The sequence below is a fragment of the Colossoma macropomum genome, unplaced genomic scaffold, assembly GCF_904425465.1.
Source record: "Colossoma macropomum unplaced genomic scaffold, Colossoma_macropomum, whole genome shotgun sequence".
Lineage (NCBI taxonomy): Eukaryota > Metazoa > Chordata > Actinopteri > Characiformes > Serrasalmidae > Colossoma > Colossoma macropomum.
The window spans coordinates 39,284,765-39,302,710 of NW_023494803.1; the positions used below are offsets into that span (position 1 = coordinate 39,284,765).

Consider the following 17,946-nt stretch of genomic DNA (forward strand, 5'->3'; position numbering starts at 1 on the left):
ATATGCTTACCTGTGTGAGCTGTGAATGCGTCCTTAATCTGCTTGTGAACATGAATGAAGTTATATTTCACAAGAACCTATATGCATGTTTCAAACAAGTAACTTTACACAGCAACTATAATTCCTTTGTTTCTACATGTTTGTATTATCGCAATGAAAAGGTGTGAATTATAATAATAATAATAATAATAATAATAATAATTATTATTATTATTATTATTAGTAGTAGTAGTAGTAGTAGTAGTAGTAGTATTGGTAATTGGTAGTAGAACTGGTGGTGGTAGTACTGTTGTTGCTGTATTTGTTTTCCTGTATTTTATTTTATCCTCTAACAATAAATTGAATAATTATTTTTACATTACCATTTTCCAAGCTTTCTTTATGCCTTTATTAATTAAATAGGCTGCCATTGCTACTGCTCTGTAAAGAGTCCATATTATGGAAAATCAAATTTCCTCTCTCTTTTTTTAAATAGAAGATTTTGTGATGTAATATGTAAACACTTTCAAAGTTGTTTTAAAATGCAGGTCATATATGAAAACTAGCCTGCAAAAAACAGCCTGTGTTGAATTCTTTGTTTTTGTGATGTCATGAAATACGAAAAACATTTACGTATATCTGCCTATTTAGCCCACAGGGTGGCCAATCATGAATCAGCTCATTTACATCTATCAATCTTTAAGGCAAGGTAATAAAAACAGCCTCTTTAACCCCTTAAATTGCCAGGGCCTGCTAGTGGGCCCAAGGTTTTATTACACACTCCTAAAACCTAAGAATAGCTCAGGCGGTTTGCATTGAAGTCCCTGTAGTTACTGAATAATAAGCCTCGGTGTGTAATAAACCTGGGATTTTAAGGGGGTAATTCTAAGGGACAAAGAGAGGGTAGAAATTGTCATGTAGAAATTAACTGGTGGATAAAAACATACAAATATTGAAAAAAGTTAAAGTGCATAGCCGTGTTATGTTTGCTTTTTTTCATCTGTTATGTTTGCTTTTACTTAGAATATGCATCAATCAATGAAATTGATTATGTTTATGGTTTTCGCTAAAAGATAGATATGCTGAGATGTTATTATCTGTGGAGAAAATGAAGGTTTTAGCCATGGAGCTGGTAAGGGAAGGCCAGGATGAGGCCTTCAGCTTCTTCTGGCTTCAAAACATTCTATCATACACTGTCTGTTCATGTTGTTTATGCCAACATCTGCCTAGGGTGTGGGCCTTGAGCCCCCCACTGAGGTCAGGAGTGGGTGATACACAAACCCTGTGTCTTTGTGAATAAAGAGTCTGTTGAACTGCATTCTGTGTGCGTGTGTGTGTGTGTGTGTGTGTATGTGTGTGTGCTGACTCCTGAAGCTTCATTCTGCAAAAGACAGATGGGCCTCAAATGCAACCAAAGGCAGAAGAGCCTAGATAAGATTGACATGGGTAAATGACGTCTGTTTGGATGCCTGCATTGTTTTATGCATTGGCAAACACTGTCACTTCAGCACTACCACTTGAGTGGGCGGGGCTAAACTGTGTTTGGTGACATCATAAAAACTACAATTTCAAAACGGGCTGTTTTTGCAGCTTGGTTTCCGTATATTGACTGTATGAAAGTGAACATTACCAATATTTATATACTACATCAAACTCCAAAAAAGAGAGGAAACACTGATTTTCAGTGATATGGGCCCTTTAATCTCTTATTCTATTCTTACTACACTCGGTTATTACATTTGTTCACCGTATATATTCTCATTCTATTCTCAGTAATATGTTCCATTCTTGTTCTCTTAGGCTGCATCTAAACGGTGGGCTGAGACATTCTTTCCTCTCTGCTTTCCTGTCTGATTGTGCCTGATCTGTAGCTCATGGCCTCACTGAATATATTAGGAGAGCAGACAAACATGTGGATCCACATGGCTTGTAGATCAGTCAAAAAATAAGAGTAAAAGAGGAAAGAAAGCAGACAGGAAAGGAAGTTTCACTGAGTCACTGGTCTGTTTGATATTAATAACTCCAGAAGGGGGCAAATCAGTGAAAAACACTTTGAACCAAGGCTGAACGATTTGGGGAAAATATCCAATTGCGATTGTGATTTTAATGCAGTAATTTTCTATAAATTAATTTCCAGGTCTGTCCTTTTGGCCAAGAACAGCAGAATATCCATTTTTCTGGCATGAAGCTTGAACACTGAGTGTGTCAGACTACCAGTTAGTTAGATGGGTGTTTTATAGCTTCTGCTTGCTCCAGCTCATCTACAGGCAGTTCATAAGCTCTGTGTTATTAGTTTGTTTGTTTTTTTTTTCATTTAAAACTTGTTAAGACAAAATTGTTGATAATGTTTTATATAACAAAAATTGCAGCTCTTGTGATTTGAAAATTGCACTCTTTCATATTGTGATTTCAATATAAAAATAAATCTTCTAGCTCTACTTTGAGCATTTTTTTGGCTCTAAAATGTCTAAACTTTAGTTTTTTGATATATAACATGTTGTGGGCTTCTAGTATTTTGACACATGTCATTTAAAACATGTTTACAGTGTAAACGTATTACAATAATAATCTTATTGGATCTATTTTTTAAGGATAATTACCATCTTGTCAAAGTTTACTGAATCTTCCATAGAGTTGGAATCATGGGATTCAACAGCTATCATAGACTTCGGATGCCGCATTTAGTTGTTTTTCTTCTTCTATTTGATTACTCTTATGGTTTCAGAGCCAAATTATTCTGATATGGCCTTTTGGCGTATTAGCTTAGATGTCATTTTCTGACATTGTCATTACATTTATACATAAATATGTAACATTTAAACATAAATAAAGTGATCTTTCACAACAACCTATAAGGATGTTTTCAGATAAATCATTTAGAAAATTATTTTGCATTAATATTTAAACCTGTTCAATGTCTCATGCTTGAAGCTTCCTTTTGATGTCCATTGTAGGTTATGAAGAATGTAAATTTTGGTCCCTTGACATTTACTCAACCCTGTTAAATGAACACCTGTGAAATATCTGAAACATTCAAAAGTAGCATATTTAACAGTTTCTTTATTTTTAATGATACTGTGATATTGACTGGTGAGGTGATTTTGAAGATTTAACCCTGTTGCCCAATTTATAGATTGAAAGAAAATGATTAATGAAAATGTTTTAAGTAAAAATAGAATACATTAAATGTCCTTGTATCATTAGCATGGATGCTAGTTAAGCATAATTTGTGTAACTCATGTTACAGAAAAGAAACCTTGTTAAAAAATAAGATATTGTTTCTGAGATTAAAACATTTCGTTAAAACATTTTTTAAATGGTGAAAGCTGCACTATGTACATTTTGGGGATTTGGACACCTCTCTGGTGGAACTGTGTAATTGCACTCAGCATGAGTGATGTGGGTTGTGCTTCAGACCCCTTTTCCTGAGGGGGTGAATCTGACAATTCACAGAGAATTCAAAGAGAACTCAGGCTAAACTTGGTGAAGGACGTCTCTTCTGAGGATGTGAGCGAATTATTTACTTTTGTCGTTATATTGTCATTAGTATAGGGTTGCTTTTACATTTGAGACCTAAACATCGAGCCAGACTTTCATTTTGAGGCTGTGCATGTAAAGTTAATATGTAAAGACGTGTGTTGTTGTCTGTCTCTGACTCAGTAATGTGAGTTGTTTCAGTTTTAACAACAAAAAAATCTTACACAGTGCAGCTTTAAAGGCATGTTTTCTTATTTATTGTTAAATGTTAAAAAAATGATTTAATAAAAAATAAAGTTTAAATTTTAAGTTACAAACGCCACCTGAACCAGGACATCAGTGATCTAAAGTAGAGGTATGTGATTTTGAATTCAACTTGAGATTAGTTTGTGTGAAAAACATCAAAAATAAACGAACAGACAGATTTTTGTTTTATAAATGCTTCCACACCTGCTGTGAGAATTGTCTGCCTGTTATATTTATTTTTTTTGTAATAAATTGCTGTCAGATGTGATAAAATTCTTCCTGCCCCAGAGATGCAGTTTAGTGCCCATGTTACAGCATTTCAGTGCAGATCTTGTTGTGTTTGTCAGTAAAATAAATATTTACAAAGCAATCTATATCTCTTAGAACAGTAGAGTTTATATTATGGGACCAGCTATCAGTCTTTTTCTCAGACAGTTTACCTACATTTCCTCTTCTTCTACTTCTTCTTCTTCCTCTTCTTCTTCCTCCTCCTCCTGTACTGCTTATAATGTCACTGTCAGAATAAAAATGTGCAGAGCAGCTCATCATCATTTGCGTCCCGCTGCACTGACAGCTTAAGTACTTGAATGTGACTTGTTTTTAATCCTATTAGAGTCAACCTGAAATCATAATGGACCTTTTTTACTTTTAATTCTGTCCTGGTTATATTCTTCATCATATCACACCATTTAAAAGAGTGAACTCTTGTTTTCCTTTCATGTTCCATCAAAGTGTAATGACTTTTGCTCCACTTCTAAAACATCTCCCGATTTTTTAAGATAAAACAATATTAACCAAAAATATCATGTTTTACCTCTCCTTTCCATAACCTCCTCCTATCATCACCCTGCTAGCTCAGAGACCCTCAAATTCATCGCAGTAAACTCTCAGAAAAAAAGTATCCACCCCTCTTGTCACTGGGGTGGGACCCTCAAGGGTACATATCAGTACCTTTAGGCAGGGAACATAACTGTACCATCATATTTTCTAAGTTGTACTGACTCCACACACCCCGTCTCGTCTCCAGGCTTTTATTTTACTGATCTGTTTTAAAACATCCGGTTATGAAAAGGTACAAATACAAACTTTTCACCTGGAAAAACTTATTTAAGGTTCACAGCTGGACCTTAAACCCACTATTATACCTTTGAAGGGACATTTGGGAGAACAAGTTATGATTTCCCATTAGAGCTGACTGTAATGTCTGGAAAATGTCATTTCTTTCTTCCCATATGTTGTCTGTACTTGCCTGAGCAAACCATATGGCATTTGTATAAATTATCATATTAAATTTGTGATTTCCTCACAAGACTACAAATTTTAAGCAAAACAACAAGCAATCTAAATTTGACTGCGCATGAAAGTATATAAAAACACATGGTATCAAAAAAAATGCAAATGTGTACTGTTAGATTTTCATTCAAGGTGTTTATAGAAAACATCATTCATTTAGCTCAGTGGGTGGCGCTGCAGCCTCACAGCAAGAAGGGCCTGGGTTCGATCCCCCGGCCAGGTGACCCGCGTCCTTTCTGAGTGGAGTTTGCAGGTTCTCTCTGTGTCTGCTTGGTTTCCTACAACAGTCCAAACACATGCAGTCAGATGAATTGGAGATGCTAAATTGCCCCTCAGTGTGAGTGTCTGTGTGTCTGCCCTGTGATGAGCTGGCAACCTGTCAAGGAGCTGTTTCCTGCCTTCCACCCAATGGCCACTGGGATAGGCTCCACCACCCCACCCCCCCCCCCCCCCCCCGCAACCCAAAGAGGTCAATCAGCTTAGAAGCTGAATGAATAAATTAATCATTTATTGAAGACAAGGGGACAACTTTTGTTACAGGGGTCCAAAGTGCATCATTTGTGGTGGGTCATTTTTTTGAGCAACATGCCCCTCAGCACACTTTGCAATTTTGAACTGTGCACTTAATTTAACCATGCATTTACTTCAGTCAACTTTTCTGCTGAGAGTCATGAAATGTGCCATACATCATCACAGCTGACCAATCAACAGTAAGGACAGCTTCTCTCTCTGGTCACCAATGGAGGGAAAGCTAGTGTTGGCTGTTTGTGAACACCCAGAGCTGTACAACACTCGGCATAAAGATTAACACAACCTGAATGTGAAAAGAGTTTTAAATTTTTTCTTTGTCAGTGTGACGTGATTATCACCCCTCTCCGTCTTTTGTCTTCTCTCAGATCTCTTTCTCATGTTTACCTGTTTGTGAATCAAACACGTTAACTTGTCCCCTTAAGAAATGCAGCCTTTAAGCATGAGCCTCGGAGCACTTCGCACTTAAAAAGTGTCGCCTGAACGCAAACTCACACTCTATTTAGTTAATACAGTGCTACAATGCTTTTTTGAAATGAGAATAAGAGTTTAGTAAGATAGTACAACAATAAGTTTTGTTCTTTCGTTGGGCGAGGGGGTGGGATACCTTTGACCTGCGGGCCACATGACCAGCAAGGACTTCAATACATCAAATCTAATTAAGCATTTAAAGTTAAATGGGTCATTCTCCATTTGGAGGGGAAACCATGTCACAGAGGTTGCAGGGCTTAAAAAGATGCTTAAAATATTAGGCACAGCTCCAAAAGTCAGTATGTACATTTACACAGTCGACCCTAAGATTAAATTGTTTCTCCTATGATTTCTCTGATTTTTCTTTTTTATCCTGTTTTATAGCCGCTCTGCGTCTGTAAAACAGCTTGTCACAAAACCAGTTTTCAACATTTGAGAAACCATTTTTAATATAAATCAATATTTTAAGAGGGTTAACTTAATAATTTGTATAAAACAGATTCATGTTTACTTTTTATAAAATTAACGTTACACTACATTTAAAATGTATTATTTTATTTTAAAGATTTGTTTGTCACACAGTCTTATCAGTGTTATCAGGACTCAGTTTACATTTTAACTCCCTCTACATTTTAGCTCTATTAAACTGCTTCTTTGGGTCGAGGCTCATCAGAGAGGAAGCATCTCAAGGCATGAGAAGGCGAGTCACACTCGCTCACTATATTTCATTAATTTATTAATAATTTTGTTTATCAGGCAGCACATAAGTTCTGTGAATCACTGGTGTTATGAGCTTTAATGGCTGGTTAATTAAATATTTTGTCAAAATAATGCCAAATATCATTTTTATTACTGATTTTAAACAGTTGCACAAGGTCACCTGACCAGCAATGAGTCAGCCAATTTACAAAATCCTCAGTTTTAACCAGAATGTCACTGGAGTCATCGTCACTGGTGTTACACCATATTCATACCAGTGATTGTATAATTGTATAATATGTTTGGAATATTATCACATATTTGCATATATTATAATATGAGATGTTAATGGACATATTAAGATGCTTTAGCTTTGGGATGAAAGAAACTGAGTTTTTTAAAAAAGTATCCACCTGAATTCCCACTCTAAATGGAGAATGGCCCAAATAAAGATTTCCCAGCTCTGAAACCATGCAAATATTAAGTTATCCAACTAGTACTTGCCAATGTATGTCTTATTTGTGACACAGAACACTGTTTGTACCAAAATAAAATATTCAAAAAGCGGTATTATATAAATAACATGATTTATAGGCACTCATCAAGATATATAGTTAGATAGAAGTTGGACAGAGTTAGTATCAGTACACAGGATCAGCAGATCAGCAGGTATCAGTGTCAGAAGGGTAAAGTGGCACCTCAGACCTCATCAAATCTCATTGTGTATCATGAAAATGTCTTGAAGTATGACATATTTATCATATCGCCGACCCACTGCATGCACTCTGAGCACAAGCAAGGACAGATAATATAAATAAAACAGAAACTGTCACTGAACATTTAACCCTTGTGTGGTGTTCAGGTCTGTGGGACCCATTCTTAATGTTTACCAAAAGAAACAATGATGCAATTTATTATTATTTCTGCCTCAGATTTCTTGGCCTTTGCTCATTTTCTGTGAAGAACATATAAAACAGCCCATTTTCAGTGTCTTCACTCTGTTTACCCCCCACACAATTATATTACACATGTGTTGTTGGGTGAACCTGTGGGGAATAAAAGTGTGGAGGTGCTGTGTCCTTCACTCTGTTCTCCTCCTACATGGCCTGCTGTTAGTGTGTGTGTGTGTGTGTGTGTGTGTGTGAGAGTGGACAACATGGACAGGCTGCTGACTGGCTACAGCTGCTAAAGGAGAACCCTACGCTGGACACTTGTAATATTTTAAACATCTGGTATTTTTACATAAATTGTTATGGCTGCATTGATTTAATAAAACAATAATGACCACTGAGTAACAAACACATCAACACCACACAAGGGTTAAAGGACCCATATCAGGGAAAACTGCATGCTCCTTTTTCTTTTGTTTGTTTTTTTTTAATAAAAAGAGTTTGATCTAGTGTTGAGAATTGTTTTATTTTCTAGTTTACTTTTTTTTTTTACCTTTGTTTTAAGTTGTTATTCAATGTTAAGCAGTATTAATGCTGAAGGGTTCTTATAAGAAGTCGACTACACTCTGTTCTCATGGTTTGAACAATAAGAACAAATGGCCTTTACAACCCCCTTAAAGAGGATCAGGCCTTCCTGGGATAGAACCCTCAGTTTACGACACTAAGGTATGTACAAAGGGATCCCTGAGTGAGACTCCCTGAGAAAGCCGAGTCAGACAGGGTCTACGGCTCTGAGAACACTGACTTCAGTTTTACGACGGTGCCAAGGGTCCTGGGGGTGGAGTCAATGGCAAAGCATAAATGCTGTGTGTCAGACTGAATATTAGCAGAGATGGACAGAGCTCTCTTCGATTAAATCGTATTTTCTGCGAACCCTGGTCTCCTGACTCTGTCTTGGCAAGATCAAAGATTTACATCAACAGTACCCTAAACCATACCTTTCACTCCTCCACTCATACAGTCCATATATGGAGACTGAGCTGCAAAAACAGCCTGTTTTAAATTCATTGTTATTGTGATGTCACTAGAACCTGCACATTTACATATATCCGCATATTTAGCCTGCAACAGTATAGCTCCGCCCAGAACAGAGCTTATTTACATATATGAGTCTCAAAGGCACAAACCCACAAACAGCCTGTTCAATTTTATAAAGGTTGAAAAACGATCATGTAAAATTAATTATCTAAATGTACAATGAATCATGTAGAATGAATTATGCCTGTTTTTGGAATAGAAAACCAAACAAACTAAATGGAATTTGGAGGAAAAATAAAATGCAATAGAAATGCAGGACATGCGCCCTTTGAAACTGTGCATAAGGCAGGTTAAAGTGTTTCCGAAAAGGTTAAGCACTTCTCGCCAAGGATGAAATGCAGTTTTGTGCTGCCTGGAAGAAAAAGCTCTGAAATCAGCTGTAACAGTAAATCAGCGAGTTTATAGAGAGAGAAAATGTGCTGACAGAAAATCTGTATTCTGCCGGCATGCACGTCGCTAAGTAACAGAGCGAGGAACCTTCCATCAGATTTATTTCAAACACTCAAATAAGAAATGTATGCCGTATAAATACACATAAAGACACCAAATACAACAGAGGAGCTCCCGTCTGCTTCAGCAGGAACGCGATGGAGTACATCAGTGATCCAGTTAGTTTAATGCTGTAATTGCCACTGAGGCAAATCTGAACCATCTGTCAGCAGGTAAGTAGACTAAACAAGAAATTCTAACCACAGCTCAGCTCTTTATTATTATTTTTTTACAGATCTTATACTAACAATAGATTACACAGAGTAAATAAATACACTCAAACAACATCTGATAAGTTACTCACAAGCAATGAGTTATCCACCTCACAAGGCTTTAATAAATAAGAGATTTTAACTCCTTGAAGCAGAATTCCACTGATTCGTCAACATTTTGCATGATTAAATAAATAAGATGTAAACAAAGCCATTCAGAGAGGTTTGAGGTGAAATGTGCTGTTTGAGGGAGTCAGAATGGTTCACTGTGTTGGTGATAGGAACCAGACGTCTGAAGAGATTAATGCCTCTAAATGCTCCCAGAAAGTTACTCATGAAATGGTTATGCTTGATGTTATTGTTTCACAAGAATATTTAGAAGGTTTTGGCCTAAAATATATTCGAACCACATGAATCCGACGAGTGCAGTTCCGAGCCCAACATAAAAGAAAGCTGATTGTTTATGTGCTGCCAGAGGAGTTACACAGCATGCACGTTCCTGTTGGCAACACTACAGTTTTTTCCAGTTCGGCATGTAGAACTAAAGCCTTGTGTGCGCTAACAGGCTTTCTATCACTGTGTAAAATATGCACTAAGTGTCTTTTATCATCGTGGTGCTCACAGGGACTCGAGTACTGACTACAATTCAAGGTGCCAGTATTTGAAAACTGGAATCACTATTTGGGTATTTGTTATATTTCATGGTGGGAAGACAGAGAATGAAGAGACTAACAGTTCAGTGAAACACAACAGGTACTTTGCTACTCTGAAAGATGAGTGCCTGAACATAAGCGTTTTGCTGAGAATGAGCTGATGTTAGCCAGGTCCAGAAAGAGTGAAAACATACACCGATCAGGCATAACATTATGACCACCTCCTTGTTTCTATGCTCATTGTCCATTTTATCAGCTCCACTTACTATATAGGTGCACTTTGTAGTTCTACAGTTACAGACTGTAGTCCATCTGTTTCTCTGCATACTTTGTTAGCCCCCTTTTACCCTGTTCTTCAGTGGTCAGGGCTCCCACAGACCCTCACAGAGCAGGTATTATGCTGCTGGAGTTTTTAAACACCTCAGTGTCACTGCTGGACTGAGAATAGTCCATTAACCAAAAATATCCAGTCAACAGCGTCCTGTGACCAACAATGAAGGAACAGAGGATGATTAGCTCATACTGTACAGCAAGAAATGAGCTATTGTCTCTGGCTTTACATCTACAGGGTGGACCAACAACGCAGGTGCGTCTAATAGAGTGGACACAGTGTTTAAAAACTCACTATATATCACAATTTTGCCCTTATTAACATTACATATAATATGTAACATCAGAATATACATGTAAATACAGGTGGTTTTGGACAGTAAATAAAATGGCTACTTATTTCTTTTTGGGGTGGTGGTTGGGGAGCTGGTCTATGGGTGGGCAGGGCACACAGCAACATCACTGCCTGTGGTGTATCACACAGTGCTCAAACAGCTTTGAAGAAGAGAAAAAGAGGAGGGTGGAGTGCATGTGTCCCCAAAGAGGGGGGCGGTGGTGTGGATATTGGTCCTGGCTAAATAAATAAATAAATAAATCAAATTAGCTACATTTGTAGACATCATAACCCCTGGTTCCTATCACCACCACTGTAAAGAAAAAGAGTCTACAATCAACCGTTTCACACCAAACCACTCTGAATGGCTCTGTTTACATCTCAACCACTGAATTATGCAGAAGGTTTGACTGAAATTCCCCTTTTCGCAGTTTTCACAGTGAAAGCTCACAAGGGCAGCTGTAGTTCAGTCTCATGTGGGCAAATGTGCCTGTGCGCACTGAAAAGTCAGCATAAAAGAAGCTGACCAGATGAGGTCAGCGAGTCTTCAAGTCCAAACGGGTTGCAGGAGGTGTTGGACGGGATGTGGGATCAGCAGTAGACTGACCAGTATATGAGGTTAAAAAATATGTAGGATCCAGGAAAGATCATGCGGGAGTACTTGTCAATGACATGTGTGTTCTGGATGATGCTGAAGTTGCGGATGCCCTTCTTCTTGGTGGCCGTGGACTCACTGCTGACGGACAGGTGCACCACCATATGCTCCTGTTTCTCCGGCTCCTCCTCAGGCACCATGGGAGCCTCGGTGTAGCCGGCTAAGCTGTTAGTGTCTGCCTCGCTGTATGTTCCATCCAGCATCATGGTCCTGGTGTGGGACATCCCACACGTGCAGGGCAGAGACTGTAACAGGCAGAGAGGACAGTCAGGTCAGAGGTACACTCTTAAAGATAAAAGGTTCCTCAGTGGTTCTTGGCTTCAGTGTATGGTTCTGGGGTTAAAAATAATTGGTGTAAAACCTTTACATGATGTGGTGGATCAGAAGTAAAGGGTTCTTTAAAAGGGTTCTTCATCTGTACGTCTCTAAACATGTGTTTTTTAAAGACCCATCTATTAAATGGTTCTTCAATGGTTCTTCTGTGGCACTGCTCCAAAGGACCCTTTCTGGCACTTTTATTTTTTCAGTCCAGAACACACTGACTCAACAAACACCAACGAGCCCAAACTCCTCCATTCATACTGTTTTAGAAAGCTCTCCATACAAACTTTTTCAGATTGTTCACCTCCCTGAACACTATTCTAATGTTTTGCCACATTCATATGGTTCTAGAACGTTCTTCTTCATTTATACTGTTCTGTAGAGTTCTTTTCCATCCACACTGTACAAGAAAGTTTGCCCCATTCACACTGTTCCAAGATGTTCTGCCCCCTTCACATTGTTCTCCTCCATTTACACTGTCCTAGAATGTTCTGCCCCATTTTCATGGTATTCCTCCATTTCGTTGTTCTAAGATGTTCTCCTTCATTCATACTGCTCTAGAACATTCTCCTCCATTCACAGCATTCTGCAATGTTCTGCCCCATTCACATGGTTCTCCTCTATTCATTGTTTTATGATGTTATCCTTCATTTATACTACGCTAGAATGTTCTCCTTCATTCACACTGTTCTAGAATATTCTCCCCATTCACACTGTTCCCCTCCATTCACATTGTTATAGAATATTCAGCTTAATTCACACTGTTTTATAACGTTCTCCTCTATTCACCGTTCTAGAATGTTGTGCCCCTATATATACTGTTCTAGAATGCCCTTCTCTTTTCACACTGTTTTAGAATGCTAAGGCCCATTTGCACTGGTCTAGTATATTGAGCCCCATTCATCCTGTTTTAGGATGTTAAGCCCCGTTCGCACTGTTCTAGAATGTTGAGCCCCATTTACACTGTTCTAGAATGTTGAACCCTATTCACACTGTTCTAGAATGCTGAGCCCCATTCGCACTGCTCTAGAATGTTGAGCCCCATTCACACTGTTCTAGAAAGTTGAGCTCCGTTAGTACTGTTCTAGAATGTTGAGCTCCATTCATACTGTTTTAGAATGTTGAGCCCCATTAGCAATGCTCTAGAACGTTAAGCCCTATTCATACTGCTCTAGAATGTGGTGCCCCAATCACACAGCGCTAGAATGCTGAGCCCCATTCACACTGTCCTAGAACGTGGCGCTCCATTCACACTCTTCTAGAATGTGGAACTCCATTCACACTCTTCTAGAATGGGGAGCTCCATTCACACTCTTCTAGAATGTGGAGCTCCATTCACACTCTTCTAGAATGTGGCGCTCCATTCACACTCTTCTAGAATGTGGAACCACATTCACACTCTTCTAGAATGGGGAACTCCATTCACACTCTTCTAGAATGTGGAGCTCCATTCACACTCTTCTAGAATGTGGCGCTCCATTCACACTCTTCTAGAATGTGGAACCACATTCACACTCTTCTAGAATGGGGAGCTCCATTCACACTCTTCTAGAATGTGGAGCTCCATTCACACTCTTCTAGAATGTGGAACCACATTCACACTCTTCTAGAATGGGGAGCTCCATTCACACTCTTCTAGAATGTGGCGCTCCATTCACACTCTTCTAGAATGTGGAACCACATTCACACTCTTCTAGAATGGGGAGCTCCATTCACATTCTTCTAGAATGCTGTGTCAACACTAGAGTGTCAGTGTTTGTTGGTGTTTATTAGGTCAGGGTGTTGTAGCCTTAAGAGAGAAGCAGTGGGCAACATTAAGATGTGTCATACATTGTGATAAATTATGTCAAAAGCCTTAGTCAGCACTTCTAGAACACTGAACAAGTGCATGGATCATAAAAAGACAGATTTAGACCAATTACAGGGAGCCTGCAAACAGCAACCACGAGTGCAGTAACTGTTTAGTCACAAGAAGCTGATGGGATCTATTTTGTCTTCTTAAATGTGACTCTGGTGTTTTGCTGGTGCTTTTTGTCCATTTCTGCTTCAGAACAACAAAATTTTGCATATGCTTATTGTATATATTGTAGTGTGGAAATATCTTGTGATGTAAAATTTTTGCCATTTTGCCCACCTTTAGTCAGAGAGCACTCTGACTGCGGGAGATCAATGCATCTCAGTGAAAGCAAATTATTGTTTGAGAGTCAACAGTTATTAGTTGAGTAATTCACTGACGTCATCCTAATCCGGTTCCTGGAATCCCTGCCCTTCATATTTTAGTGTTTTTCTACTGTAACACCACACCAACGGCTTACTAATGTGATGACAATACACTGTTACGCATAAAAGTACAGACAGAATTCAGCCTTCAAGATGAGCACAACAACTGATTTTAGCCATGTTATGTACTTTTGTCCATGTTAGATGTAGCTGTATAGATAACAGTATGTCATACGTAACAATGTACAACCCCAATTCCAAAAAAGTTGGGACGCCATGCAAAATGTAAATAACCCAAAATTCAATGATGTGCAAATCATTAAAACCATATATTTAATGGAAATTAGCACAAAGACAACAAATCAAATGTTGAAACTGGGAAATTTTATTGTTTTTTGAAAAATATATGCCCATTTTGAATTTGATGCCAACAACACGTTCCAAAAAAGTTGGGATGGGGGCCTGTTTACCACTGTGTTTCATCACCTCTTCTTTAACAACACTCTGTAAGCGTTTGGAAACTGAGGAGACACTGCTGTAGTTTTGAAAGTGAAATGTTTTCTCATTCTTGTTTGCTACAGGATTTCGGCTGCTCATCAGTTCAGGGGCTCCTTTGTCATATTTCTAATTTTATAATGTGCCAAGCGTTTTCAACGGTGACAGATCTGGACTGCAGGCAGGCCAGTTTGCACCCAGACTCTTTTATTATGGAGCCATGTTGTTGTAATACATGCAGAATGTGGTTTGGCATTGCCTAAGCAAAGACTTCCCTGAAAAAGACGTCGTCTGGATGGCGGCATATGTTGCCAAAACACATATATATTGTTCAGCATTAATGGTGCCTTCACAGATGTGCACGTCACCCATGCCATGTGCACTAATGCCCCGCTACACCATCATGAACACTGGCTTTTGAACTGTGCACTGATAACAAGCTGAGTGGTCTTTAGCCTGGAGGACACAGTGTCCATGATTTCCAAAAAAATTTCAAATGTTGATTCGTCGGACAACAGGACACTTTTCCACTTCCCCCTCAGTCCATTTTAAATGAGCTCGGGCCCAGAGAAGGTGGCAGCATTTCTGGATCCTGTTTATATATGGTTTCCTTTTTTGCATTTAAGAGTTTTAAATAGCATTTGTGGATGCAGCAATGAACTGTTTTCATAGACAGTGTTTTTCAGAAGTTTTTCTGGGCCCATGCAGTGATTTATGAAATATCGGGTCTAAATGATTTGCACATCATTGCATTTTGTTTTTATTTACATTTTTCACAGCGTCCCAACTGTTTTGGAAATGGGGTTGTACTTTCATTATAGCGACATGCTAATTTGGAAATATTGTGATCTCCAACCAAGCGAACATGGACAGCCACTGGATGTTAACACTGAATACACACACACACACACACACACACACACATACACACACACACATCATCTAAACCGCTTATCCTTCTGGGTCGCGGTGGGGTGCTGGAGCCCATCCCAGCTGTCATCGGGCAGAAGGCAGGATACACCCTGGACAGGTCGCCAGTCCATCGCAGGGCAGACAGACATACACACACAATCACACATACATTCACACCAAGGGGCAATTCAGTGTGTCCAATTGGCCTGACTGCATGTCTTTGGACTGTGAGAGGAAACCGGAGTACCCGGAGGACACTGAATACAGTTATTGTTATAAATGATTAAGTAATATTAGAAGCTGGCTCAGCTGGCTATTATATGGTAATTATATTTCTATCAGGGAAAGTGCAAGATGTAGGCTCTGCAACACTGACATGCAGTTCTTGAACCTCTATTTGGATCACAACAATATTGTCTATCTTGACAATTTTGCAGACGATGACTGTCTAAATTTACATCCTCATAAAAACTTAATTAACAACTCAACACAGTCTGAGGCAACTGTGGAATGATTCAGGCGTGTAGTTAGATGGATTATCAGCTTGCATTACTTGCTAGCCACATTAGCCTCGTAGTTCCAGTGCCAAACTAAAAAAGTACATTTCAGACACTAAACATGTCTTTGCTGATCAATTACGTTTGAGGGGACAACAGGCCAAAATATCACTTCAGTGAGACTTAAATGAAGATGTCAGATGAGGAAAACACTAATGCAGATCTGGGGGACTCCAGGACCATGATTGGGAAACATCTGATCTAATAACAATGCAGTGTGTAAGTGTATATTATTATTACTGTATTATTAGCTCTCCTTCATCATTACCTGTTCTCTGACTCTCTCTCTGATTTTGCGCTCTCTTCTGTCCTGCACTGTGGATAGGTAGTTGACCGCCGCGTACTCCAGCACAGACAGGAAGACGAACACAAAGCTGACCCACAAGTAAATGTCCACAGCTTTGATGTAGGAGACTCTGGGCATGGAGGCGTTCACTCCGGTGATGATAGTTGACATGGTGAGCACCGTGGTAATGCCTGGGTGAGATCAACACATGCTGTTAAAATCTGCACAACCGGGCCCTGCAGCATCAAGAGTCCTGCCCGTGTTTAACCCCTTAAACTGCAGGAGTCTGTGAGAAGGTCCACATTTCAGTTTCTCATTCTCTTAACTAAACAACCTATACATTAGTTTCATAGTAGTTACTACAGCTGAGTGCAAAAGTCAGAGACCATTTCATTTACAGTCAAAAGTACGAGTTATTCATTTTCAGGAGGGAAATGGTTAAAAGATACAGGGAAAATGGGACCATGCATGACCCAAGAGACACCAAAAACTGCCCCCATCAGATAAACAGCACTTAAAGCTTTCATCTCTGAGAGAGAGGAGAAAATCAAGCTGCTTCAGATCTGAAAACATCCACAGGTGTTTCTGTCCATCCTTCCACTGTGAGAAGACAACTCAGCGCTATGGGTGACACAGACACACACAAACTGCACTCTTTCTTCCTGCTGATTTAATTACGCCCCCGGCTTGATTAGCCTCAGTGAGCTAATCGGCTAGCCATGCAAACTTTGCAGTGCAAAACATTTGTTTGAGAAGTTAGAGAGGTTGGCTTTGTCTGGTTATAAACTTGGAATAGTGCCTTTCTTGTTATTGTCAGCTGGTGGAGGTGTTTATAACTTAAAGCCCAGCAAATTGAATATTATGGTTTTGAAGCATCTTAAGTAGTTTATTGCTACTGTTTATAAACAGCTTTGTCTGCCAATATTCTCGGGTTTGAAAAGGGAAATGCATAGTCACAATGATTTCTGGGCACGTTCTACTGCTGAAGTCAGCAATGGTGTCCGGTCGGTCCCTCGCCCCTCCAAGGACTCATCTAAAGCCCTTCAGTTTAGCTATTAAAGTAATGGAACAACCTTTAAAAAAATAAATTACCTAATTATTTATTTATTTCTTTATTTATTTATATTTTTTTCCTAAACACACCCCCTTTGTACAGCACTTTGGGTTTAAATGTGCTTTATAAATAAATAAATACTTACTATACTTAAAATGGCATGAAATGACCAGGCCAAGTGGACAAGGTCTTTCAACATATTACAGCAAGTTTTCAACATAATTTCTATCTATCTATTTATTCAGTAGTGCACAATTTATATTTATTTGTTTAACATTTTGGAAAAAAATAAAATGGAAAATACAAAATGTGCCATAACTTTTGTACAGGCCACATTTTATGTTCCCAATATGTTAAATTCAGTAAATGAACAGTTGAAATATGTGTTCTCTGTAGAGGATGTGTTCAGTTATTTTCATTTAGAAAATCAGCAAAGCATGGAATTTGAGCAGGGGTGCCCAAACTTTTGCATTATTGTCAGCTGTGTAGCCTTTTAGCATGCTAACGAGCCAGACAGCAGAGGAAAGTGATGAAGTTGTGTCACGAGTCATGAATAATAGGTGGTGTAGTTTATAACTTAAAGCCCAGCAAATTGAACATTGTGGTTTTGAATTGTTAAGCATTTTAAAGTAGTTTATTGCAGCAATGGTGTCCAGTCGGTCTCAGGCCCCACCAAGGACTCATATAACACCATTCAGTTTAGATAATAAAGTAATGTAACAACCCTTAAAATGGCATGAAATGACC

General features: G+C 38.8%; 1 protein-coding gene across 1 annotated transcript in view; it reads right to left on the reverse strand.

Annotated features, from left to right (window-relative positions):
* Nucleotides 1–11,055: 11,055 nt before the first annotated feature.
* gabrr2a (gamma-aminobutyric acid type A receptor subunit rho2a) overlaps nucleotides 11,056–17,946 on the reverse strand; it is a 33,313-nt gene continuing 26,422 nt past the window's right edge. Inside the window, exons 7-8 of the mRNA XM_036593279.1 lie at nucleotides 16,128–16,336; nucleotides 11,056–11,599 (exon numbers count right to left, since the gene is read on the reverse strand). Of these exons, the coding sequence (XP_036449172.1) occupies nucleotides 11,291–11,599; nucleotides 16,128–16,336 (518 nt within the window). The 3' untranslated portion in view covers nucleotides 11,056–11,290. The remainder of the gene's footprint in view (nucleotides 11,600–16,127; nucleotides 16,337–17,946) is intronic.